Source organism: Buteo buteo, chromosome 5 (assembly GCF_964188355.1).
Source record: "Buteo buteo chromosome 5, bButBut1.hap1.1, whole genome shotgun sequence".
NCBI lineage: Eukaryota > Metazoa > Chordata > Aves > Accipitriformes > Accipitridae > Buteo > Buteo buteo.
The window spans coordinates 16,040,594-16,067,592 of NC_134175.1; the positions used below are offsets into that span (position 1 = coordinate 16,040,594).

The 26,999-nt window shown below is 42.5% G+C and overlaps 1 protein-coding gene across 3 annotated transcripts in view; it reads right to left on the reverse strand.

Annotated features, from left to right (window-relative positions):
- Positions 1-26,513, reverse strand: part of UNC80 (unc-80 homolog, NALCN channel complex subunit) — a 130,406-nt gene extending 103,893 nt beyond the window's left edge. For all 3 annotated transcript variants that reach the window (XM_075027939.1, XM_075027937.1, XM_075027938.1), the window contains exons 1-10: positions 26,422-26,513; positions 25,104-25,152; positions 18,052-18,208; positions 16,839-17,137; positions 14,086-14,209; positions 12,180-12,253; positions 11,607-11,746; positions 7,436-7,697; positions 2,327-2,461; positions 957-1,179 (exon numbers count right to left, since the gene is read on the reverse strand). In XM_075027939.1, the coding sequence (XP_074884040.1) occupies positions 957-1,179; positions 2,327-2,461; positions 7,436-7,697; positions 11,607-11,746; positions 12,180-12,253; positions 14,086-14,209; positions 16,839-17,137; positions 18,052-18,208; positions 25,104-25,152; positions 26,422-26,513 (1,555 nt within the window). The remainder of the gene's footprint in view (positions 1-956; positions 1,180-2,326; positions 2,462-7,435; positions 7,698-11,606; positions 11,747-12,179; positions 12,254-14,085; positions 14,210-16,838; positions 17,138-18,051; positions 18,209-25,103; positions 25,153-26,421) is intronic.
- Between the last annotated feature and the right edge of the window lie 486 nt (positions 26,514-26,999).

Here is a 26,999-nt window from a genome sequence, read left to right on the forward strand (position 1 = left end):
TGTTGACCATTGGATCTGAAATACATGATTTCACTGAGATATCAGAAAGAAAGAACTGGAGGTTAAGCCAGGACAAGAATCTGGAGCCCCTGAGATCAAAATTTAACAAACTTCTTGAGCTACTGAAGATATGGAAAGGAGAATTTGTATACTAAGTTTGTTATTCTTGTAAAAATCTGTAGAATGCTTACAAATCTTCAAGAATTCACCTGGCTAAGCTCATTGCCCTGTGTCCCAAAGATGGACCTGTTTACAATGAAGAGCTTACCAAAATGACGCTACCTAAGTTGGTGAAAATGAGAAGGCTCTGGCATGGCATTAGGCAATCATTTTGCTGCCTATCATCTCTAAGAGAGGGTGCCAGGATGAAAATCTATGACATTAAGAGTAAGTCTGTGAAACAGAAACAATGCCCACTCTTCAGTGAACTTGGAAGCTTGAAGGAGCCAACATTTAGATTTAAACACTGTATCTTTGCCATATCAAGACAGTGTAAGCCTCACTATCTGAGACAATACCCTATTTATTTTGTATCCAACATTCCCTTGAGGAAGACTGAATATTTTCTGCCATACTCCTAATGACCATATTGCTGCCCTTCCAGAGACTTCTCTTTAAAAGAAGAGGATGCAACCATTCCCTGAATCTATTTTAAGCTGCAGTTGTGCAATGCTTGCTACCACTCAGGGAAAGTGGTACAGACATCACTACAGGTTGCTACAGTAGCTATTGTTCCAATAAAGATTGCAGTTTTCAGAGAAAAAAGTGAACTAAAGCGTAAGTCATTCAAGGTCTGCTGTCAGCAGTTGCCACGTCTACAGACAAGTGTGTAATGCTGCAGAGCCAAGGACATAAGGTGGAATAGGATGGATGAAGAAATAAAGAGCTTCTTTTGTTCTCTGAATGTTCAGGACAGGAATGACATGGAACCTGGGGCAGAGATAACAACATCTTACCTAATATGGTGGTTTGCCATCCTCCTCTCTCAATGCCACGCCGGTCCTCTCCAATTCCAGAGAAACTGCCGAAGGAGAAAGTGCTGCGAGTGGGTGAGACATCCAAATGGTCCTCATGGAGGAGGAAGGGCACCCCCATCCTTCGCTGCCGCTTCTTCCCAGTATGGTGGAAAGGAATTGACCCTTTGCGCTCACGCTCCCTGTCCTCTTTGCGGCTCTTAAACTGCAGAAGGTAGAGGAGCAGATACAAGAGCAGGTAGAGGCTCTGAGGCATGGCAAACTACCATTTGAGGGAAAAAGCACAGATGTGTGGCCCAAGTATAACCTTCCACTCTGAGCTTTTTATCTTGGCCATTTACCCTGATAACAACTATCTGCACTCTGCAACCATATGAGTATTTAAAGGAACACAGTCTTGCCCTAGGCTGGGATGGATGCCCTTGTATAATTTTAGGACATCCTCAGACCACGAGCTAGATTCATAGAATCCACAAAACTCTAAGTATCTTCGATGGTTGCAAACCCAGAGCTCCATGAGGTAAAAACATTGGAATCATAGAATGGTTTGGGTTGGAAGGGACATTAAAGATCATCTAGTTCCAATCCCCCTGCCATGGGCAGGGACACCTTCCACTAGACCAGGTTGCTCAAAGCCCCATCCAGCCTGGCCTTGAACTCTTCCAGGGATGGGGCGTCCACAACCTCTCTGGGCAACCTGTGCCAGTGCCTCACTACCCTCACAGTGAAGAACTTCTTCCTAATATCTAATCTAAATCTACCCTCTTTCAGTTTAAAACTGTTACCCCTTGCCCTATCGCTGCATTCCCTGTTAAAGAGTCCTTCCCCATCTTTCCTGTAGGTGCCCTTTAAGTACTGGAAGGGTGCTTTAATAAGGTCTCCCTGGAGCCTTCTCTTCTCCAGGCTGAACAACCTCAACTCTTTCAGCCTGTCCTCATAGGAGAGGTGCTCCAGCCCCCGATCATCTTTGTGGCCCTCCTCTGGGCCTGCTTGAGCAGGTCCAAGTCCTTCTTATCTTGGGGGCCCCAGAGCTGAACACAGTATTTCAGGAAGAATTCACTGAATTAGCTGAACTACAGTGAGCACCAGCACTTAAAAATCAGCACTGTTTGAGTACCCTCCCGTCATGCATTTTTAGCAGGACAGTTATTTGAATAAATATTTCAATATTGTGTTTGGAATGTGCCTATAAAAACCTACGTAATAACACACAGAATCACTTCCAATGAAAAGAGATGTCAATCTCACACATGGCATGAATATATAGTCCTAGCAGATCTTCAGTTGCTACTTAGCAGGACATCGAGGTGCTGAATCATAGGTAAATTAAAGTACAATTTTCTTCCACTCACCTTTTTGAAGATGTTCATCCCCAGGTCTGTGGAAAGATCTGGAACTGCTGGTCTACGCAAGTTGGTCAGTGAAACCTTGGAAAATGCCTCTGTGCTTAGTGATTTTTCTTCCTCATTACATTTCATTGTAAGATCCTGCAGCTCCCAAAAGACGACATTAAGCACAAGGAGAAATAGAGGATAATCAGCTTTAAAAAAAGAGCTACTTCCAAGAGCTGTCATAGGAGCACGGTAGAGGAAAAGGACCTTCAATTCATTACATGAAACACTATTCACATATTTAAAGAAAAAAAATGAACAAACAAACAAAATTTAGAAACTCCTAGAATTTTTGACCTTATCTAATATTTCTGTCACCACAGAAAAAAGTACAGCACATTGCACTACCACAGAAAGCCTCAGGCATTGCTGTCAGTGTGGTCTAGTGGCATGGAAGACCATGCTCTGCTCTGATTCTGATCCCAGGTATGACTCTGGGTAGCTGACAATCTTCTTGAGACCTTGGTTTACATTTATGAGCAATCACAACGGCTACCCTTTTTGAAGTGTTTTATTTACAATCTAAGAGAATATGCCCTTAATAACATATGCCTTCAAACATGTATTTTGGAACTGAACTGCAATAAGCAGCACTGCCCTTTCAAGAGACTTGATTTGTAAAAAATTTATTTACTCACTAAAGAAACCTAATACTTCTACATCAGTAAGCATCCTTCACTTGTAATAACAGTGCTCCAAGATCTGTCCATCATAGTTCTCATCACAGTTCATATTTGTGAAAGCCCCTAGAGGTATAGCACAGAATGTCCCACGACAGTGAAAACCTTGAGACTAATTTACTCTAATTTCAGTAGAGGGCACTTTACTCCCCTTCTGCACTGAGCAAAACGCATTACAGCTGCCTACTGTAAAGAAAGGCTTTGCTACAAAAGGTGGCATAAGCTCAGCTCCTGGCCATCCGTTCTCATTAAAGATCTGATGCCACTTTTCATGAGATGTTTGCGCAGCTGACCTGACCACATTCCCTGAGGATAATTTTCTTCTGCCTAAATATCAGCTTGTTTCCACTGGAGATGCTCTTTTACCTTGCTCCCCCATCAGAAAGGTTCTGCTAAACAGCTGGGTCATGTTAAAATATCTTTTTGCTTTCAATCCAGAGATAGCCATATGCCAATAATAGATGAAGTGACTCCTATGGTATAGGAGGTTTAGACTCTGCCTAGCCAGACTGCATATTGGAAAGATAGCCAGCACTGCAATACACAAGTGTGCAGTTTTATGCATATGAAGGTCCAGCAGAAGCCAGTGACAGTCTTTGCAGCCGAAGTCTTAAGCACCAGTTACAGTGTTTGCAGTACTAGGCTACTGGGGACCACACATTATTCAGAGACTTTTCAGACTAATCAAAGACTACATTTGAATCCTTCCTATTAACCTTATCAACAAAAGAATGAAGGAGACACACAACAGAAAGATTCCTTTTCACTGTTGTTTTCAGTCAAGGTATGCTTTTAAACCATTTTGCATATAGTACTAAAGATTCAGGGGAGGAGCCATATGTAAAATCCAACAGACAGCAAATCAGGATTCAACTCCAGGTGCTCTCAACAGCAAGGCCAGCAAGTACTCCATATGGCTTGGTTCTTAAGCTTTTACAGCTCTCTGGCCTCTTCTGGCTGGAAAACATTGTATGAATTTATTTCAGATTCATTATCTTTGTCCATTAGTTACTAAATCAGTGTTTTATTAGGTGGCTTACAGTCACCAAAAGGACAGAGTAAGGATTGGGGCCTACTGTGATACAAGCCATACAAACCAACAGAAAGACAATCCCAGTTTACTGAAATCTGCTTAGGGTAGGTATCAAGCAAACAACACTAGAAAAGCAAATTACAGAATCACCTTAAATCTACAGTGTGGTATATGATGTATTTCAATGAATCAAGCTAGCTCTCCTGTTGAAGACTGATTAAAAATATGGCTATTCTGTGCAGCAGACTATGTGGTAATTATGATGTGCATAAGATGGATAAGAAAGCAAAATAGTTTGGGGGCTGCTACTCCAGATTTTGTTGTTTCTGTTTTCTATTGCCCTCCTTCTGCATGACTGTATGGCTACCAGCTTGTTAGTACTTCTCTCAACTCTCAAGACATTACACTTGAGACTCTTGGCTTTATATTAGCATTGCAGCAAGCACTACAGCTGCATTGGTCATATGCTTAATTTAAGCTTTGTCTCTTTGCCCCTGCAATGTTAGTGCAAGACTGTAGGGGCTTGTAAGCCTCTGAAGGCTTCATTGCCTAGACCTGCTCTCATACTGAATTCACTGCATACAGGTGCAACACAGGTTTCCGTTATCACATGTTGCCAGGTCTGAAATATGTTTAGACTAAAGTAACTTTCTACAGGAAGGTAGTATTCATTTTATTCACACTCCATCTCTTTTCCTATGCAACAAGGAGTGCTGGCATGCTGCACTGAATCTTTTTCTACCTTGCTGTTCAGTTTACTAGGCAATACATGGAGGATTTTTCTCATGTTCTCTCAATCCCAACTACTTTAGCCCAAGCTTATATTTGAAATGTAATTTCAGGCACACAGAAACCAGGAAGTGCGAGAGTTTTGCTGAGGCTTAGGGAGATCCAGGAAGTTACCCTGACAAAACTGCAGAACAATAGAAAGAATGTAGATTTATCACAAAAAAAATCTACTGGTCCCTGATGTGATTTGCAGGCAGCTGTTTTTGTCTTTAATCAGTTTTTGCCTGCCACTTTAAATTTATCCTGCTGAAACACAGAGTGCCAATATTTTTGAGAAGTTATTGATAAACCTTTGAGCAGAAATGACAACAACATGTTAGGAATTTAAGATCTATACTGAAAAAGCAGGCTTTAAGCATATCCCTGTGTCTGATGAGCTTGTGAAGTCTCAGCATACAACCCCTTGTGTTGATAGAAAGAAATGACAAATCTTAGCCCTCTGGAGGTGGCATTCTCTCCTCTGACTAGCAGAAAGCCTTGAGAGATGAGACTCTGAAATTAAGAACAGCAGTTAAGTTCCTACAGTTGGCTGGGATGAAACAGAGCCTAGGTGTCTGTTCGCTGCACAGATTTCAGTCATTAGAGTTGTAAAGAGGGGGGGCATGAGTTGAAACTTTTGCTGTGTGGAAGACCGTTTCACCTCCTCCATCACAGCTGTTCTGCGTAACAAATTGGAAACTTTTTTAAACAGGATTCCAATTTGATGAAGTACAGTAAAAATACACAGGACTGACACAGAGGTTACTAAAAGCAATCAAACCTAGCCCTGGAGGGAAGAATGCCCTGGACAGAGTCCTCACATTAACAGCAAGAAAGTACCCAGTGGAATTGCCAAATAGATTTAACAGAAAAATATTAGTGAAGAGCAACTGAGTAAAGGAATCTTCTGCAAGAGAAACAGCCAGGAAAAGCAAGAAATAGCCAAGCGTGTGAAAGGAGGGAAGTGTTTCACAGTATATAGAGAAGCACAATACTAGTGCAAACAGTGCCTATGGAATGCAACCCCATTTATGCTGCCACTGTGCTGAGAACCACTGACTGCATTCCCTGTTGCACTAGTAGCTAAAATTGCTAACGTGCAAAATAACTGGGTTGTTTTGAGCAAGAGCAAAGGGACAGTATATGCATGGAAACAGTGAACCACATCAACAGCACTATCTTCCAATTCTCCCTCCAGGAGATAATATTAAGGAGGATTTTCTGTACATGCACAGCAATACTATAAAATCCCTACGCAAAGGTGGATTAAGACTGAATAGTAATTCATATCACCTGGCCTTTATGAAGATATGTCAAGCTTTTACAGGGATGAAACAGGCAACATTTTATAGAAATGACACTAAAGTATAATACAGTTTAAACAATACTGCTGCTCCTGAGCCCTTAAAACCACAAGTAACCATCAGCCCTCATAAAAATCATAAGAATGGCTACAAAATCCTGAGATTTAAAAATAACAGTACTAACATTTACATTGTTTATGCTTGTCTTCTGGCTTGTGAGCATCTAGTCCATACAGGAAAAAAGACATTTCACCCTTCTCCCTTATAAAATGACAGGTCAAAAACTGCCAGACCTCTGCAATACTGAAAGCAAGAATTTTAAGAAAAAACACTAAATATTCTGAGAGTTCTGACTCAAAAAAGATTTGACAGCAACATTAACAGAAGATAGAGCCTTTTACTTGAGTTGTGTCATACAATTGGATTGCAAAAATAGAATCTATATTAAATTTTGTTAGGCAGTTCCATTAACTCAGTAAATCAGAATTTGCTGTTAAAAGGCCACATGACAGGAAAAGAGCGCACAACCTAAAAGTAGCACAAATCCACAAGGAGATTTACTGAAACTGCAGCAGCATCCCTTTTTTATCCCTGGAACAACAGTGAGCTACCCAAAAGAAAAAACATTTAAGCTCTAACAAAAAGAGCTTTACTGCACCAAGGTCAGGAGTCTGGGGTTCCTCTTCCAGCAAAACAGGGAGCAAGTCTTGACACCTATTAGGACAGTTTGTCTACTAAAGTTTTGTTGGCAATTATAAGGGTAAAAGCTATGCAATAAGAACAACAGCAGAAGAGGTAACAATATGAAGGGCTCTTGCTTGCTGCTAGTGTTTGCAAAGTCTGCTCCAATATTTTATCCCAAGTGTTTGCCTGGAGTGTACGGTGCTGTACCAAGTGCAATTCCTTTTCTCTCTTTTGAGTGGCTACACCAAAGAAGCTCAGTGAGTCCTGAGCATTACACTGTAATGCAAAGGCAGTCTGATGTCTTCTGACAACTACATTAGTATAGTCTCACATTAAAAACTAATGTTATCACAGTTCACCCTAGATTAATTATCCTAAATCAACCCTCAAGCTTTCAGCAGTCACCAGCTCTGACTCTCTGCATCAGATTCTGCCTCCAAAACCCTCATCGTTCTCAGAGTCTCTTTCTGAATCAATCCACATATCTGACCTGCGGGCAGTTTAACTAACACCAAAGCTGTGCTTTTCAGTAGTTGAACAGCCATCACTTCCCATCATCACCACAATAGTTGCTATTTTCTTATTGATGGCAACTGCTTACCTGAGTTTTGTGGGTATTCACCAGAGAGGGTGCAGCAGCCACCATGGAGCTGCTGCGAGGTCTTGGCAAAGGAGTGATCTCTGGCTCAGGTGGTTTCTCCGGCTTTTCCTGTAGCATATGCCTCAGCCTCTGCAGGTAGTACATTAGTGACCACTGTGTGCCCTCCTCGGACCAATGTGGCTGCAGCAGGCAGCGCAGCACTGCCACATCAAAGTATGTGGCATAGCGAGACTTCTGGCACGGTGGGATCACCAAGGACACCCTGTTCCAAAAAGTAGGAGTAGAAATCTTAGTCATCAGGCTCCTTAGCTTTTCTTAGATACTCAGCTTTCTGAATAAAGAACCACTCAATGATCATCTGTCAGGTTTGCATGTTCAACTGTTCTTAAGGGGTCACTCTTGATACCACAAAGTTTTCTTCGATAGCCGGAAACCAGTTCTGTCCTAGCATACATGCTGGTCCACCCCAAAGACCCAAGAGCTCTACTAACAGGCCTAAAATTTAGCCACTTGTCAAGAGCTGTAAGCCATTCTCATTCTCCTGCCATCTGCAGAAACCACCAGGATGTGCACACAGCTGTGCCTGCTTGAGCTTGCAGGGAGATTTGACACTGACCCTTTGGGACTAAGGCCCTGACTGAGGAAAGCATTACTGAAGACACATAAGTGGATATTTAGCTTTCAGGTCCCTAGAGGACTCAAGCACATGCTCTGTTAAGTGTTTTCTTGGACAGGGTTGCTTTCTTAAACTGTGGTCTGAAGATAAGCCTCCAGCACCTGTACTAACTGAATAATTTGTTCAGCTGGAAACAGACAACCCTTGAGCATCTGCTGTTCAGAAACCAGTAATATATATTTAGGAATGGTTTACATTTGTACACCTTAGGCCTTACTTAAGAAGGAGCAGGCAGAGCAGCTAAGTCAGTTAACCCTTTAAGCCAAGTAAATTGATTCTCATATAAGCAAAAGTTACTGTTACGGACACTCTTTGCCAAGGTGTGCTAGAGAAAAGGACCATTTTTAGCCTTCATTATATTTGCCTGTCTTTTAGGTGGTGTTATTTCCTGATGGGTTTTAGTACAGAATTTTCTAAGTATTGTAGAAGTTAGTGCACGCAAAAGCATGACGTCTGTAGTAAGCCTCAGAAATGAGACACTAGAGATTTCAGGTTTCAAAGGGATCATATCTGTTTTCAGAGCCAATCTTATTGCAACAAAATGCCCCGACTTTTTTTTTTTTTTTTTTTATACCACTTCTCTCCCAGCAGAGTATAACCAGCCGGATCTACCCTCTGTACAGTCACTAGCTGTTAGGAGACAATCTGTCAGAAAAGAAGCAGTGAAAGGGAGTTGGAACAATGAGAATCACATGGCAAAAGAAGGTGTGAAACGCTGGGCATGAGGCAGGAATTCTGGAGATCTGTCCAATTTTTTTGTCTGCTGAAGTACACAATTTGAATGTTTTCACTCAGTGTGTTAGTAACACACCTCTGTGAACTGAGTACTTCTGTGATTTTGGATTCTATAAAAATCAACAGCACTTCCATGAATTGTATTCTCAGGCATTTGGGAATCATCACAAGCACATCAGGTATTTATTGTTTTTTTAAAAGCCATTTATATTATCAACTCTGCTAAGCAACATGCAAACAGCATTGGCAGGACACCCCCATCTCTAGCTGGGTACCACCACATTCCAAACAGAGATGTCCAAGGCCATGGTCCAGCAAAGCATTAGGAAACAAGCATCAATACTGGCCAGTGGAACCTCTAAGTGCTTAAAGTGCAGTGCATGCTTAAAGTGCTTTGCTGGATCACTGCCCAGTACCACAAAGCTGCCCTGTGCATCCAAGGCAGATATAGGACTGACCAAGGAGAAGGAAGTGTGCAGTGAACGTTGGCACCACTTGGAATCACATGAACCCTGCTCCATATTACACACTTGGAATTGGGGGGCAGGTGGCAAGGCTGGGCTTGGAGCAATGCGTGCATCCAGACCTCAAATCTGCAGGAGATGGTTTGCTGCCAGCCCCACAGGCCAATGTTGAAGGCAGTTGGCGACTGCAGACCAGCCCATCTGTGTCAGCATATGTCACTATATGCAATCTATAGGTTCAAAGCTTCTCCCCTAGTGCTGTATTCAAGGTAAAAATGTTATGTTTGATGACTTTAAAACAAGCTGTTATAAAAACCTGAAAAACTGATTTAGGAAGGGGAAAACAATGATAAGGGGAAAACAATGATAAATGGAAATTTGCTATAAAGTTTCTCCCATAAACCTGATGTGAAGGTTGTTTTTGTCACAGTCAAGATTGTGTCACATTGATGCAGCCTGTAAAAAACCATAAGGATAGCTGGGATACTCAAAGCATCCCAGCAAAGGAAATAAAGCCCATGACCTCAGTAGCAATTGTAAAGGATGATGCATTGCTCCCTGGTCACTTTGCAGGACCCAGATCAATATTTGAGTCTAACCAGTCCTTCATGCTCCCCCATGTGCAGCATAGGCAAACCTGAGGCGCAACACAGCCTGGAGCAAGGCACGTTCTCCTTATGAAATATTTGTCACTAAAGTCCTCGGTGCAAAGTCTGCTTCCCAGGCAGTGTGTTCAAGGCAGCAGCTGGATAAAGGGCTGTGCCTTTATTTGGTACAGTGTTAAACTGCATAATCTGTAAATGGAGAATTTCACTGAGTGGAGCAGGGATAATTAGCCAGGATCAGAGGAACAAGTCATTTGCTCAAGAATTGTCTGAGGAACCAGAAATTAAACTCTGTCCTTCTTTAGAAGGAAATCTAGTGTTTGTATAACCAGCTCTTGGTTGCCTGTGACTGCAGGGAGAGTGGAAAGGCAGCCTTCTTTCAAGCCCGGGCCAAGGACAAAGGAATACTGTGGCTGTTGCTAAGTAGAGTAAACAACATTTGTTCCCCAGTTGTCTGTTGCTTGGCAACCAAAGCTCCCTGTACAGTTTTAACTGATCAATGAGTCCTGCAAATGAGGAGGCATAATGATGCTCTCTTCAAAGCCTGTCTGAAGCTGCATCCCCATAGCAACCACCAGACCCAGCTTGTCAAATTGGTCACCTGATTCTGTCTTCTTAAAAAGCTGCTTTTTTTTTTACAGCTGTGCTCTCTGAGCAGTAGTGTTCACACATAGAAAGGCAGTTCTGTCCCCAACTTCAGTTTCACTGGCTCACATTAATTCAAACTAAATAAAGACCCAAAACTGACAGCAGGCTTGATACAAAATCCGAAGAGAAGCCTCCTGATAGGATCAGAGTCTTAGAGAATAGCTTTGCCCTTTCCACCAGTGAAAGGGTGCACCAAACCCTTTCTTGAGAAATCAGAGCCATTCCTAGATTACACCCAGAAACCCACTCCATCCCACATTTCTTCTGTCACTGTAATGAAGCAATTTCTTAAAACACTGCAGTGTTTTGGATATGACATTTCCCAAAAGAGATAAGCAACAGGACCAAAATTTTCAGGAGGAGTTTGAGTGACACTCCTAAATCCACAGAGACCTAAAAATATAGCTAGGCTTCCCTCCCTTTCCACCTCCTGAAAATACTCATCAGCTTCATTTACTTATGGCACTACCAAGTGTCCAGCACTACTGAAATTCTGGTTCTATCTTTACCTGCCCAAATCCAGATTAAAAGAAGTTAATTTATCAGTGCCATGCTGGAAAATCACAACCTGAGTCCCACAGTGCAAGCTGGGAGAATATTTGCGTGGCTGTGCTTCTTTGTTAGTCTGTTCCTTTGAGCCAGTACTCTAAAGCAAGCTAAGCAGCAGGATGCAGATAAGTCATAATGAAAGCAATGGAGAGAGGCTTGCAAAAATCCTTTGCTAAAGGGAAAGAAAATTTGATCAGAAGGAAGCCAGAAAAGATACCAGTTGCCTCAGGCTGAATCCAGCTAAGGAGGTTATTAAGAGACCAAAGAAACTGTCCCAACAGGCCAGCTAGAGACTTCTCCAATGAAAGTGGCGTTGAGTATCAAGTGTTAACAACTTGTTCATCACCCAGAACTGAGATTTGTTGAATTAAGAGTTTGAGATAAACATCCAGCACCCCTGGCGGTATGGACAACACCAGATTCAAGATAAAGGACTTCTGTGACCTCTACCGTTGAATCACACCAGCCTAACTTTCTGCTGAAGGGTTTTGTACCTGGGATGTGTGGTACCCCTCTCCTGAGAGGTTTGGGAGGATACACTTCCATCCAAGGAATTTCCACGATGACAGGCTGAGATAGTGGTCTTTGGAGGTACAGAATCTGGCTGGGTTGTCTCACAGACCACCTGTAGTCCCTTTGGATAGTTTAATAAAAGGAAATAGGTATAAACATACTTCTCTCTCCCATATTAGTTTTTTTTACTGCAATTTGTGCTTAGACATGACTGTTATTTATACCATAATACCATGGTGAAACTGATCAAGCCTGGGCGTTCTCAGTACTAAGTGTTGTGCAGGCAAAGGGTAAGGCAGGGCTCTTGCCCAAGAAAATACATTCAGGCTTCCATCCTGTAAGATAGGATAAGGTCAAGGAGATCCTGACAACTATACTCAATACCCTTTGGTTCCACTGCAGACAAGGTTGGGACCTTCAGAAGAACTGTGAAGAACTGTAATTTCTGGAGACAGAATACTTTAGGGTGGTAACTGCAAGTGGTGTTTCAATATTAATTTCCCACCTCCCTCAGTTCCTTATTCAAGCTTGTCTAACCTTAGCACAGAATTTACCTCAGTATGTCCACTGTCCAGATTAGGGGATTCACAAGTCGCACTCTGATTGTTGGTGGGAGAACTTCTCTTAGCTGAGAAAAGAAGTCAGAGGAGGACATTTCAGGAATCACATCTAATATCAAAATGTACCACTGAAAGGATAAACCAGAAAACAAAACCAAACCCAAAGCAGCATCTCTCTGCTGCAGGCTTCCTAGGCATTAGCCACAGTCAGAAAAAGAAAAAAAGGATTGTTTTAATTTTTGCACAATTCTTTCAGTTGTGTTGTCAACAACATTGTCTACTGAAAATCTCTATTTCGTTAAAAATAAATCTGAATATAAATTTTATCCAAAATCCATTTGGCATCAAACTGTGTTTTCCTGTGCATACTAGTGCCTTTTATTTTGGAGCTCTTCCTTCTCCAATTTTCACATATATTCAGCTCCTTTTTTAGGTTACATCTCTCAGAATGTATTGTGATTTCCAATTTGACAAATGCATTCATCACAGGAAACACACAAATGTCACACAGAAAGTTTGATCAGCAATACTGTAGAAGAACAAGGGTATCACAAAGACTAGGATGACAATTCTTGAAATCCTGTCACATCGCAAGCTATTCAGATGTGACTTAGTATCAGACTGACTCCAAACAAAACATTGCAAAGCTTCTTCAGTAGAATTTTTTTTTAATTTGTTGTAAAAATTTAAGTAAATTTAACTTTTTTGTCGCAATTTGAGACAACAATGCTAAGATAGCAGAATATTCCATGATATAAAGAATCTCATTCCAATTTCTACTTCCATTCTGCTGAAAACGTTTTCAAAACATAACAGAGTATTTCCACTTCAGACTTTATTCTGAAGTTATTCTTTAGGGATTTTCTAACCACAGTCCAGACCTATGGAAAAAATTCCAACAGTGAAAGAAAACTTAGGACTAATTCCTTTTGTTAGTTCCAGGGCTGAAATCCTATTTTTTAATTCCAGAAGTTGAAGCAGAGGAAGGAAGAACTAGAGGTCAAAGATGGTTTTAAATCATTTGAAAGGCTTGAATCTTTTCAATTCTGGACTGTCCCAGAGGCCTACAAAGCCTTGAGAACAAAATATGTCATCCAAAATGACTTGTCATCAGAAAAATCTGATTTAGCGAACTACATTTTCACTACTGTGAAAATTACAGTTCCATGCTTTTGAGAACAAGCAAGCAATGCTACAGCAATATACCCAGCACACTTTCAATTCACCACCTGGTAGGAATTACGCAAAACTATTGTCTAAAAACATAAAAGTAAAAAAGTTTTTTTAGAACTAGGCCAGACACAAAGACTTAGAAGCCTAAGCACCCAACTCCAGCCTCATTACGGCTGAAGTACAAAGGAGAAGCAACCCCTTCCAGTATGCAAAAGAGAATTTACAACCTAAGCCTTCTTTGGAGCCTCTTGAAACTACTTTGTTTAATTTCATAACATGGTGAAATTCAAATTTTAGGTAGGAGGAGAACCTACACTGCCAACTGTGTGCTCTTCACTGTTAATTTTTGTCCAGTGCCAGTCTGGGAAATCCTTCGCCATCCATGTCAGGCTGCTACTACATACTGCCTTTGCCCTTCTTAGCAACTAAGGAAGACATGGTGAAACAGAGATATGAGGCTGACAGGAAATTATAACTCTTCAGTAGAGTTTCTCATTTCCTATTTGTGATTTCTCTCTCATCTCCTATTTAATTATTATGCAAATGTAGGTTGACTCTGAGGGGAAACAACCTTAAAACTACTCTCAAAGGTTTGACTAGATCCTGACTAGAAGGATTAACATATTCCTTCAAATATGACGGCTATAGACCATAAGGCAGCATCAGGCAAACAAAGGAAAGGTTTCCCAGCCCTCAGGAGCTACATTATCACAGCAAAGTCACAGACCTGTAACGATGTTCCTGACTGGTTTTACAAGGGCGTTGAAGGCAGAAACTTCGGGCTGCCTGTGTTCCCACATAGGCTGCCAAATAACAAGGCCACTAGCCAACCGAAATGTCAGGTCAGACTCCTAGAAAGACAAACAGAGGTTGTATCACACCAGCTCACACAGAAGAATGTGGTTTCCAGTCTAAAAGGATTGCAATTTCTCTGATGCACAGATCTTAAAAGAAATGAGTGATACCATGTGCAGTTCTGTGGTCAGTATATGCTAACTCAAGGGCCAATGACACTACTCAGCAGATATTAGTAAATTTCAAAAATGGCTGTTAAAAAATAATAGGGAAATCTCAATACAAAAATATACAAGAAGCTTTTTCTAAATGAAATTTCTATACTAGTTAATGAATCCTTTTTTTTCCGGCACATTAAGCTGTAAAAGAAAAGGCCATTCCTGTGTCAGAAAGCATCCCTTCTGACCATATATAACTACTTCATATTTAATATTCAATCTCAACCTTAGGATTTAGACTCCGAGATTTGAACTTCTTGCCCCAAAAGAATAAGAATACTAAATATTAAAACGTTACTTAGAAATTGAGGAAACAGGAAATGTAACAAATTACTATGAAATAGCAGTATACAGTAATGTTGTTATTAGCACTGTTAGTACCTGAGCTATGTCAATACAGAGACATTGGCACTACTTACACTTGTGCCATCATTGTTTTACAAATGCAAGTAGCTGAAATCATGTAAATTAGTACATGAGTAAATCTTAGCAGGATCAAGGTGCAAGTATGCACTTACTCGACCTAAGGTCAGATCTACATTAGGAGACACTGATGTTGGTATAGTCCAGCTATCCCCATAAGGCAAACAAACAGGGTAATAGCAGTTTTGGCAGCATAATTATAGCTGCACCACCATCTCCTGCTGACATATAGCTCCACATGCCTCAGTGGCAAATTGATGATGCAGACAGAGCTAAAGGAATGGCAGGAGTTGACTGCTTGTAGCTCTCCAGCCCTTCTCTTCCCTACTCTTTGTTCTCTACTCTTTGTTAGTGCTGTCTCTTCATTATGAACTCACAAGCCTTGTTATAAACTAAGCTTGGTTTTAATTACTATTTTTACTAAGGAGCACCTTGCAAGGCTTTTGGAAGTGGTAGCAGTAACGTGTTGCATTTTTACTTTGCACTGCTAGCTTTTGGTGATGTGCCAACACTTTCATCTACAGTTGTTACGTTACAGGATTACATGCATCCCCCTCTCCCCCCAAAAGCCTCATTTAAAAACATATTGCTAAATACATAAATCCTCTCAGAAGTTTGGGATTCTACCATCTAGGTCCGCCTGTGCAAACATGTATTATCTTCCCTGAGCAAATACATTATTTTAGTTATCTGATCAGATAGTATTCTTCCCCTGAGACCTCCACCTCTGTGAAACACAGAGGTGACAATGCCAACTTGGTGAGCCAGTTACATGCCTTGTTTATCTCACCTTCTTTGAGCTTTGCTTTGATGACAGAAACACGCATGTTCTCATGGGCTTTTCAATGTCCATCACCACAGTATCGCAAAAATCTCAGAGATTTTCAAGGTAAACCTGAGATATTGTTATTAACCCATCTTGTAAATGGGAAATGACATCCCAGGAATATTAATATAAAGAAATTGGAAACCTAATCAGTAATAGCCAGGGTCTACCTCCAGTTTCATTTCATTTATTCAAAGAGCAGCCCACATTTGTGTGTGTAGTGCTTGGAAGAATTCAGCATTTCTTCCTGTCATGTCCCAGTCGCTTAGAGAGAAAATGTGGAACTAGTAAACAAGTATGAAAAAATCGGGCTAAATAAATGGAGCAATTCTGTACAGGAACTCAGTAGCAGAAGTAGGGAAAGAATCTAGCACTCTAGACCTGCTTTCACCTGCCTTAACCAAAAGATTATCCTTTATCTCCTGTGCTTTCTTATCTTCTTCAATTGTTGCAGCATACAAGGCAGGATTAGAACAGGTAACAGCCTCCAATGCTTCATGACTTTATAGAACTTTTCCAAGCATCTACTCTCCAGAACCAGTTTCTCTTCTGAGGCCTAGCTGGAAACAGCAGCCCTCCAGAGGGACTAAAGACAAGAGGCAGGAGTCAGAGTATGCAGAAAATGCCTCCTCATCACACCACTCTGCAAAGCTTATGCACTCAGCATAAAAACAACAGAAAGACCAGGCAGACAGGAAGCCTGCTTCCAACTTCAGAACAAAGGAATGCTCAATTGCCTTTGCCACTGCCATGCTTATACCACTATCACGCATTCCTGGTAATTAGCATCAGGATGATTAGTAATGAGAACAACAAATCCCAGTGGCAGCCCCACGATGGAATCCTTGAAAAGCTAGCAAGGCCCTTCTGAGCAATGGTTGAGAATCACTGGAGCAAGTTAAAGCTCACAATCCTTTCTGCAGTTTCCAGGGTCCCAAAACTTCACAAGGGCCACAGATCTTTGATATTCCCAAGGGCTGAAAATGGCTCACTTGAGATTTATTTGCCTTTGTGTCTGCCTGATACTTTGGTGGTTGTTCATGTCATTGGAAGTATTTCTTCCTGATAGCAGTGGTATTCTGCTAGCTTGTTAAAACATTTCCAGTGGTCACCCAGTGTGCACTGTAGGCTGAATTAAATAACAATCACAAAGGCAGAATCATTCTTTTCCTGCTCAGAGCTGTCTCCACATAAGTATCCCATCAGTGTTCCACTTACTTTAATCCTGTGGACAAGGGGAGCAAAGAGAAACACAAAGAGCTCCACTGTGGCCATTGAGTTCTGGAAGAACTTCCTTGTGTTATTCTCCTCCTCATCATTCGTGGTGCTGGGCTGGGGATGTCCTGGTGATCCTTGGTTTTCAGCCTGGTGGATAAAGGCGCTACCGCTCCCTCCCCAACTAGAGCCTCTGTCTCCTCCAAATCGGTCACTGCTGCAGTCCTGAGGGGCCTCCAGCAGCATCCAGTGAAGAGTGTGAAGAAGCTTTGTTTCAGCTACTCCAAGCTTATCCTGATGTCCTGGATAGAAAAATGCATCACAGTATCTCATGGGGTTTCCATTAACGGTACTGTTGAGACTTTCAGAGCCACACAGCAAACTGGGCATCCAACTTCCTGATAAGTATTTGAAAATTAAAATTCTACCATTAAAAGTATCAGCATTCTGTTTCATTATGTTTGAAACCTCCTAATTCACAAGTCTCCATTTACTTCACAGCATTTGCAGTTCAGTCCCCAAAATGTCAGTTGCAGGGCAACTGAATGCATGGACACAGAACGGTCCTAAAAGATGTCAGTTCAACAGTCTTGTCTGTTTGACTCTACTGAATAAGACAAAATGCAAGTGAGCACTGCGAGGTGCTCAAGCTGTGTCCTGTTAAATGTTCCCTACCAGCATGTCTCATGAAGCAAATTACTGCTGAAATCACCGCTGAAATCAGTAAAAGACTAGTAAAGTAAGTTAGATTTGGACCCAGCTCTATCCATATTATCTGATTGACTTATCTGCTGAGAATCACAAGCATTGGCCTGAATGAAAATAAGAAAAAAAGAAAAAAGAACTGAAGATATTAAAAGTACCTGCTGCAATTGGCCACTGCAGCATGCCTTGAAAGAAATATGTATCCCTCCAAGGAACCCATGCCTGCTGGGTGGTAAGGTTTTTGCTAAAGCTAGTTTCATTATCTCTGGAAAATAACTAGCAAAATATAATTGAACTGCTTTGACTCTTCAGCTCGTCAGACCATTAACTTCACTGGGGAAGCTCTCACAGGTTACCCTGCTATAAATGAGAACAGCTCAAGAAAGGCAATCCACAGAATGAACTAACCGGGATTCAAGGATTTAGAGTTTGTTGGCACCCTGAACATCAATCTGTCATATTTTGACCGATAACTTCAGTAATGGAGAAACAAACTCACACAAGCACTAACCTAGCTTGTTTCGGTTGGAGAGTAATGTTGCGGTGCAGTGCAGCACATGCGGGAGCGCAGCTTGGACAAGTTCCCAGCGAGAAATGCTCTGGATGGCTTCAGAGAGAGCTGGAGAAAGGCCATGCAACTTGTTTTCTACTAAAACTCTTTCAAAAGACTAAAAGTAAGAACAAAGAAAAAAAGACACTGTATATCTATTTTTGCACATACCTTCTAGTACATAGAACATTCTCTTTTAAAAACCTGTAATCTGTAATTTTTCATTATACAACTAAAGCACACCTTATAATATTTTTCCTGAAAGACACAGATTGTCTTGAAGCTTGTATTTGTGGAGCTGAGCGCTGGATATTCTTCTCACACACACACACACTCCTTCAGTTTAGTGTAACATAAAAGGGCAACCCATTAAAGGTATATGGGCCTTAGGAAATGTTTTCACACCGTGCCACAAAAATAAACAGTGTACACAATTTTTTGTTGAGTCACAATGTAGTGGTTTTGTGAACATTTAAAAGAGCTGATGGCTGCAGCAAGTTCATTATTTCCACCTCAAGCAACACAAAATAAGACTATCTGCCTTTGAAATCCCTAAGGAAGTTCGTTATTGCTAGTTGTTCAAACCATTTCACTAAGTTGCTCCTCCAACCAGGCACAAAGATCTCATTATAGGTCACAAAAGCAGTTACATTCCTTCACTGACGTTCCTAAGCAAAGAAATACGTTATTGATAATGCATGTCGCTGCCATATACCAGCTTAATCTCCTGGCTACCTATTTGCTTACAAGATGTTTCACCAATTTTATCAAGCTCTGGGCAAACAAGTAACTGTTGGCATTCATGACCTAATGGATCCTTCAAATGCCCTTACTCCAGAGTCATAAAGCTTATCCTTCAATACTAGTCATACCAATTTTTCCTGTAAAATTGGGGGGGTAATACAAATAGACTTAATTACAAAACCAAAAAGGGCAGCAGTCATAACCTAGCTCTCCTAAATGACCAGCCACTCTCAGGTGTGGCATGCTAACCAGTGGTAACATGCACTCTTCTGCATACCCCAGCAGCCGTGCACATTTGTTCTCTAAGGTCATGGCCACATGCGCTGGTGTGGACAGACAAGAGCTCCTCTATCATGAGGCAGGATGGCCTAGTGCAAGCATAGTGCTGCACTATCATGGTTTTACAGCATCGCCATAACAGCTTCACTCTGGCCAGCATGGAGGCAGAGAAATGCACTTCTATCTGTACCTACATCCTAAGACAGAAACTCCCCAATAGGACCAGACATAGACAAATAGAAGGGGTGATGGACTGTATGATTTACACAGATGTATTTGGGGATATTCAGAACTGAGTGTGCTTAGTCACAGTGTCCACCTACTAGAAACCCCAGATTCTAGTCAGAAAACTCAACAGACTTTCTTTATGGAGCAACGGCTGAAACTGGAAACCATTAGTTATGTGGACAAAAATGGGGATTAGTCAAAAATAATGTGCCATGGATTAGGTTGTCAGCAATGTGTATTTCTTAGCACCAAGATGGGATAACATGTCTACCAGGGAAAGGATGCCTCAAATCACTCTTACAGCAATCTGCTGGAGACCACGTTGTCTACAAAGGGAAATGATCTCCTGCCATTCATTCCTATCTGTTCAGGAATGGGGGGAACACGAAGAGGTGGCAGGTGCTTGGAAAGCCTTGGCAGGCGGGGTAGCGAAGTACTCATTGTAAGGTCTGAGTATTCTGTTCCATTCAGGAGCTATGAAGTCATCAAACCACAGTAGCAGTCGAGAGCACATTAGTATAAAGACAAGAGAGGTCTAGAACAACTATCTCAGACAAGGTTACCTAACAAAAGGGGAGAGTAAAGCAGCAAAGTAACCCCAGAAGCAAGACAAGAGATGCAGGGTTAATGCACGGTTACAAACAACATAAAGTCTGAAAGAGCCAGTGAAAAACACGAGATTTTATTTATTTTTGTCAAAAGGGGACAGGGTGCCACTCCTTATTTGTTGCTCCAGCCACACACGCCCACCCCTACTCATGCATCAGCTCTGGGGCTCACTGAAGCCTTCATTCAGCCAAGTCAAGCCTCTACATAAGCCAAAAGGAAGCTCAGCATCGAGGTAAGTAGTTTCTACCAGGTTAGTGAGCTGAATTAACTCACTGAAAGGCCTGCCAAGCACCAGTGCTCACCTAGGCTTATTGAAACAAATTATCTTCGCACCTCCGGTAGAAAATTCAAAGCATAAGCTCACACTTCAGTACAGTCACAAAGCTATTCCATTTACAGACCAAAGGGAGAGAAAAAAAAATAAAATCACTGTGAGCAGCAACACTATTCTGAAGCATGAAGGAAGACACATTGTTGATCTCTAGCTTTCCATTCAAGCTCTCATTCACAGGTACTTCAATGGCATCAGGGAGAAAGTCCCCCAACAACTGCCTTCTGGAAGCTCTGGCCAACATTCTGCATACTTCAGAAACTCAAGAGGAAGCCAAGGAGTCTGTAATTACTTCTTTAAATTAGGCTCGGATTCACCTCAACATTTTGGGTTTCTGAGCTACATGAAGCTTTTCCTACATGGTTAGCCACCAGATTCCTCTGTTCGTTCCTGGTCTGAGCCAAAAGCTAAATATATTTCTGTACCACAATGAAAGAGTAGCTTCCAGAACAGCATATGTGATCACAAGCACCTGAGACAGCATTTTTCTGGCAACATAACAATGCTTCTAACAGAAAGGCTACTGTATGGAAACCACTTGAGCGTCCCTGTGTGCTACAGGCACTGGCTGGTACACAATTGCCACTCTGCATGTACTGTCAGCACAGGACCTAGTTGGCATCAATCCCCAACAGTCACAAGCAGCCCAACAAGAACATGCAGTTCTTTTGACAAGTGTTCTCATGGAATTTGCCTGGAGTTCTCCATAAAGGTCCAACTCACAGCAGCTTCTGCCTACACCAGACATTCAAGATGCAAGGCCCTGGGTTAGCATTTGCTCCTCTAGAGCCTCCCTTTTGTTCTGCCATGGCTCTACTCTTAACTTTCAGGAACTGCTGCAGAGAATATACAGACATTAATACGAAAGACCTAATTTTCACCCCACATGAACTAAGCAACTGCTGCTACAGCTGAGAGGAGTTACATGCTTAGGTGAGAAGGCTGAACGAGAATGTCTGACGTAAGTTCCCTGTAAGTCAGTCAGAAGCGAGATATTGTCATGCTATGGGTATGTCTTGGAGCTGCAGCCTCAGGCCTGCTGCTCAGCTAAGAAGACAGTTACCTACTTAGAGCAGGCTTGTCTGTGCTTCCAACACCCCACATGCCAAAGGAGGATAAAGAACATCTGCCAAGGTGGTAGTGAGGGAAGTCAGTGTTGTGCCTTGGTTGCAGAAAGGGCAGCCCCTTTCAGCAGTGCTCTGTGTGTGTGTGTGTGTTCAGCTCCCTCAGGGCCACTTATACGAGCATTTTTGCCTTTTAGCATGGTGACACCATCTGTTTTCACAGGGAGTGGCAGTCAGTCCTGTCTGGCTGCCTTCCCACTGCTGTTGTTCTCCTTTTATCTTCGTCTCCACCAAAAATCAAAGGGGCTGTCAAATACCTTGTGACCAGGGTCAGCCTGTGTGTCACTTTGCTGCTGGAACTGTAACAGGTAGCTGCCTGAAGAAGCCTGGACAAGCAGTACAGGACAGAGCAGATTCTGGCTGGGCTTTGCCATGGTTTCCTATACAGCTTTGCTCAAGCTGCATGAACTTCCCCTGCTCTAGGCCCAGGGGAGCCGTACCTGCAGTGAACTGCACAAGGCAGCAAGGGCTCAGCCAGGCCCCCAGCCCCCACTAGAGAGCCAGGACCTTGGAAAGCTCAGCAACCCCCTGTTCCACCCTCTCAGGAGTGCCAGATGAGCTGCAGGTCTCCTCCAGGGAAGTAGCCCTAGAAGATCTCACTTGAAAAGAAAAGAAAAAAAAAAACAACAAACCCCCCTCAGTAAGCTAGGAGAGTAGTGCCCAGTGCTTAGCCTAGTGTATGTACAGAAGGACCCCGACAGAGACACAGAGAAACTATTAATGCTTCCTGAACTAGACTTCTGTCCTTGGAGGGAACCTTACCACCCTGTTCTTACAAAGCTCTGGCTGCATCATGGTAGAAAGCAGAGACCATTGCTAAAGTCATGTCAGACTGACTGGAAAGAACTTGAAATGCAGACAGACAGTATTGTCAGTCTGGGGAAGGTCCTCTGAGTAGGGAAGAGTTCCTCGAAAGATCTCAAACACTAATCTAGGAGTTCATAGCACAAGGGATGGTAAGGCTCCATTGTTTACTAAACATAGTAATAGTACAAAAATTGACAAGCAATGAAACACAGATGCCAAGCACTTTATTTACAGAAAATTCCCATGTTCAGAAACTGTGTTTTCTGCCACCATGTCCACTGGCCAGATAAAATAAAGGTGGCCTCCTTTTAAACTTTGTTCCATATCTATCCTTTAATCATTCATAACAACAAAGCATACTACTACATTTGCAAAAACAAATTAAAAAAAGCAGAAAAGAGGTAAACTTTGAATTTGCAGGATCCTCCAGAAAACATTTGGGTTCTTCCATGCCCAGTGCAAACCAGGATAAAAGAATTTAAAACATATCCTTGAGTCCCTCACCCTCACCCCCAAAAATGCATCAGCTTTGTACAGCACTCACATATATTCCTGTGAGGTCATTTACAGCTTTGACTCATGCACATTAGGAATGACATTGTGGCAGGGCAGAAGAACTACAGAATGGGGAGAAGGAATAACGTTAAATCCATACTGAGGCATAACAGCATTTAGACAGTCTAGGACAATGTGGGGGGTGGGTATTTATCTTCAGATTAAAGGCTATTTTTCACAGACCAATTGAAGTCAGTGTGATTGTTAAGGTAAGGAAAAGAAGGCTATGAAAGGGCCAGGTTTTTCCTCAAGTATTATGGTATAAAGCAAAGCTCAAAGAAACAATGCAATCTGCTTTTGCAGACCAGATGCTGTACTCACTGAATCTAGGCCTCTAGCATCTGCCTCCTCAATGCACAATATGCAGCAAATTCTACTGCAGCAAGTTTAGAGACAAGAATAATAATAGGATACTGCACAATGTTGTATCACGTGCATTGTCAGACAGTTAACAGCCTATAGACATGCCTAGAGCAACTCTGGCTATAGAATTTTAAAAGGACAGGTCATGTAACAGGTGCACAGCATTTTTAGGCACTCTAGTCAATTCAGTGGTGTTAGATAATCAGCTTGATGTTTCAGAAGGCAAACCAACTACCTGCCAAGTTCCAGAAACCTTGTTTCACCCATGCACGCAGCACTCTGCTACTCCACTGGATAATATGGAAGGGCAGACATTCCTGCGCATTGGCAGGGATAGGAAACTGATGAGCAAAAGAAGGTGGCAGATGCAGCAGCTCAGGCTATATCCCATCAATTGCTCAAAACTAAGCCCCACCTTTGAAAGCTTTCTACCATACTTTAGTGATTATGTTAAGAATTGGAGAAGAATCAAGTTCTCCTTCATCCAAGGAAATGGATTGGATCTTCATGAAATGCATTTTTCCAGAGCTCCCTTTCCCTTGGCTGAAGCATGTGATGATTTATGTTGTCTTGCAGTTTCTTTGGGGTTTGAGGGGGGTGGGGGGTTGGTTTTGGTTCTGTTGGTTGAGGGTTTTGGGGGGTTTGGTTGTTTTATTTTTTTTTTTCCCCACTTAGTAAATTCTGACATGTGCTTATAGAAGAAAGGTGCTTTAGAATCAGCCTGGGGGAAATAGAGAAAGACCTGATGCCAACAGCACAGTATGAAGCACAAGAAAGTCACAGACAGATAGGTACATCATGGAGAATGCACAGAGAAGGAAGCTCTGTCCCTCTACCCAACAGTAACAGACACGAGCTCACAGGTGAGGCCACAGACTCAGATTATAGCTGCTTCAAGGTATGGCTCCTGCACACTACTGAGACTCGTGGTAAAGGACATACGGCAACAAGCTGCTTTTTCTAACCTCTGAACAACCAGGAACTGTCAATGGTATAAACCAGTGATGATGCTTTTGCTCCATGTGCCAGAATTGCTATACATTTTACTCACCAACACACTAAGCCAGCAGTCCTCTGTTGGTATCTAACAATAACCCTGAAAAATTTATGGATTTCTTAGAAAAAAACTAGTCAGCAGCAGCTAGGGCTTCTCCAGCTTAATATCTTGTGAGAAGGAAGTCAGAAAATCACTGCAGAGAGACCCAAGTACTTTAAACTATTAAGATACATGTCCAGACCAAGTTTTTCCAGTCTGTCAAGTTTGGCTGCAACTGCTTAATGTACTTTAAGTCATCCAAAGATCAGCAACAATTCAAAGAATTCTGAAATTCCTTAGATACCCATCTTATTTGAACTTGCTGCATGCCTTCCTTTTTTACTCCCTTTATACAGTAGATTGAGGTTTCATTAGAAATACAGTTAGAAATAAGAGTTATTAGTATCTGCATAATAACCTCTCTTTAATTATGCCGCTAAGACATGCTCCCTCCATTTTCCAGTAGAGGAGGTATTTTCATTTTGCACAATGGTAAAAGTATTATTTAGAGCCTGTTAGTAACATTTAGATGTCTGATATTTGAAGTCTGAAAAAACTCCAGTAATCGCAAATTGAAATTACATCAATCTCATCTGAAAGCACATACACACGTGATGAACTGCAAGTTTAGACCCAGACTGTCATAGCTCAGTCTGCCCATACCATTATTTACTTTATTTAATTACTAATTAGTTCAATTACTAATATGCAAATCAGTATATTTTTGTTGTGTCCAGAGATGCACATGATATCCAAATTATCTAGATGGGAAAAGGTTTCAAATCCTTCATGTGATGAAAGTACAAAATTAAGCTGAATGGACTAAATCCATTTCTGGAGTAAGCTGAGAAGCTTGCTGATCAGCCACCATGGTCAGGTCGAGTTGCATGAAAAGTTAGTTAGTAATAAGAGTTGAAAAAGAGAAACATGTACATACCACACACGAAGCTTCATATTGTTTCCCCAGTTTAGGTCTTAAAAATGCACTGAAGGAAGGGAGAAAAAGCATTAGAGACCCAGTACGTCAAGTGTGGATTTTGCTTAGCTATTTTTAGGATTCTTCTCATGTCAGAAGGTTGGCAAAAGGCTGAGAAACTTAATGTAAAGGAAGACATAAGGCCAAAACAACGTTCAGATACCTGTTGATGACATCTGACAAAATGCTGTCACCTTTTCTAAAAGACAAAAGTACCCACACTGATATGCCAAGAAGTAGTTAATCCACCCTCAAGAACAGTCCTGTTCCCCATGGATAAACTCTTCCATCAGACAGTTTTCAGCCATTTTACCTCAGTGAAAGATTTTCAATATATTCTGTTTAAAATGGGTTAAATATTACTTTGCCTTGCCTCTATTTTAAGCCAGAGATCCATTTGCCAGTTTTGTATTAAGTATTTTGCTCTACAAATGCTGATGTGGAAGGCTTATGACGAAATGCAGGCCTGTACCCTGTAGGTAGAGAACACCCACCCTCTGCTGTCATTCCCCTCCAGAATGTGATCAGAGTTAAATATTTAAAAAATTAATCAGGTCACCTTATTACAGTATTTTTTTTTTTTTGGAGGACACTGAAACTGTGAAATAAAGGGATTTTGTCACCGAGGCCTTAAATTAGAGCCACAACCTTTCAACCTCCCCCCGCAGCCCCCACAATGTTTTCAGTTTAGAATTCTGGTAAGACAGGAGACAGACAGGATTCACAAGGAACAAAGCCCCAGCCATACATTCAGCCTGCCCCTCACACATCATTTCTCTCCAATCCAATGAAGTAAGGTGAGACTTTGACATATCTGTTTGCATGCTGACCTCTCAAAGCATAGATTATACTTCCAGAACAGATGCAAATACAGATACAAGCAAAGCTGCAAGTCCAGTGCAGCACTGAGGGATGCCGCTTCTGGTACCAGAGCTCCAGGAGCCCTCTTAAAAGTGGGGGTGGAGGCATGGGGGGGAAACAGGACCAGGAGGAGGGGAAAGGTGCACAGACACAGATACACATGGATGTATACATATCAAGAAGCTGCCCGGGACTGCCACTAGGTTAAGATGCCTCCAGTCCTTCCCCCATCCCCGATACACACAGATTGCTGTATATTGAGAGCAAAGAAAACAGCTTGTTTCACGCCTTCATGTTGCAGCTACAGTAACCGCTTCCTCCCTGCCACTGGGCAGCAGCTGGCCTGCCTGCCCCCACCCCCCACTTCCAATGCCCTGTTGCAGCTGTATCCCAAGTTGCCAGGGCTTGCTGCTCTCACCTGGTTTGCCTCCACAGGAAGGTCTGGATGGGCAGAGGGATGCCACGGCCGCTCTCCTGCTCCTGGCCCTCTGAGCTTTTCCTTTTCACCATGATGCCGATGACAGCAGCTGCTGTGAGCCAGCCTTAGCAGACATACCAGTTGGGATCCCCCACGGCTGCCACTTTGCTCTCCGTAACTCTTTACCCTCCTCCCTTCATCCTCTGCAGCCCGCTCCCTCCCTCACCTCCCTTCAGCTTTGCCGGTGCAAAATGGCTGCAGAAGGCAGGGAGGAAATTAGGGGAGCGAAGATGTCCGCGTCCCTCTGCTTCCTCCCTGCCTTCAGCACCTCCCTCTGTGGACAGCTCCCAGCACCGAGAGCCGCGCCGGCAGGCGGTGACAGGGGAGGGCGGGCTGGTGGCGCGGAGGCGGCGCCGCCCCGCCTCTCCCGCAAAACTTCCAGCGCCCGGCAAGGGGCGCGGGGCTGCTCCTCCCGCCGGCCCCGCAGCAACAGGGCTTCTGCTGCCGCCTCTCCCCCCGCCTCCTGCCGGCCCGGTCCGCACCGCGCGGAAGTTTCGAAGCCGCGCCAACCCGCAGCG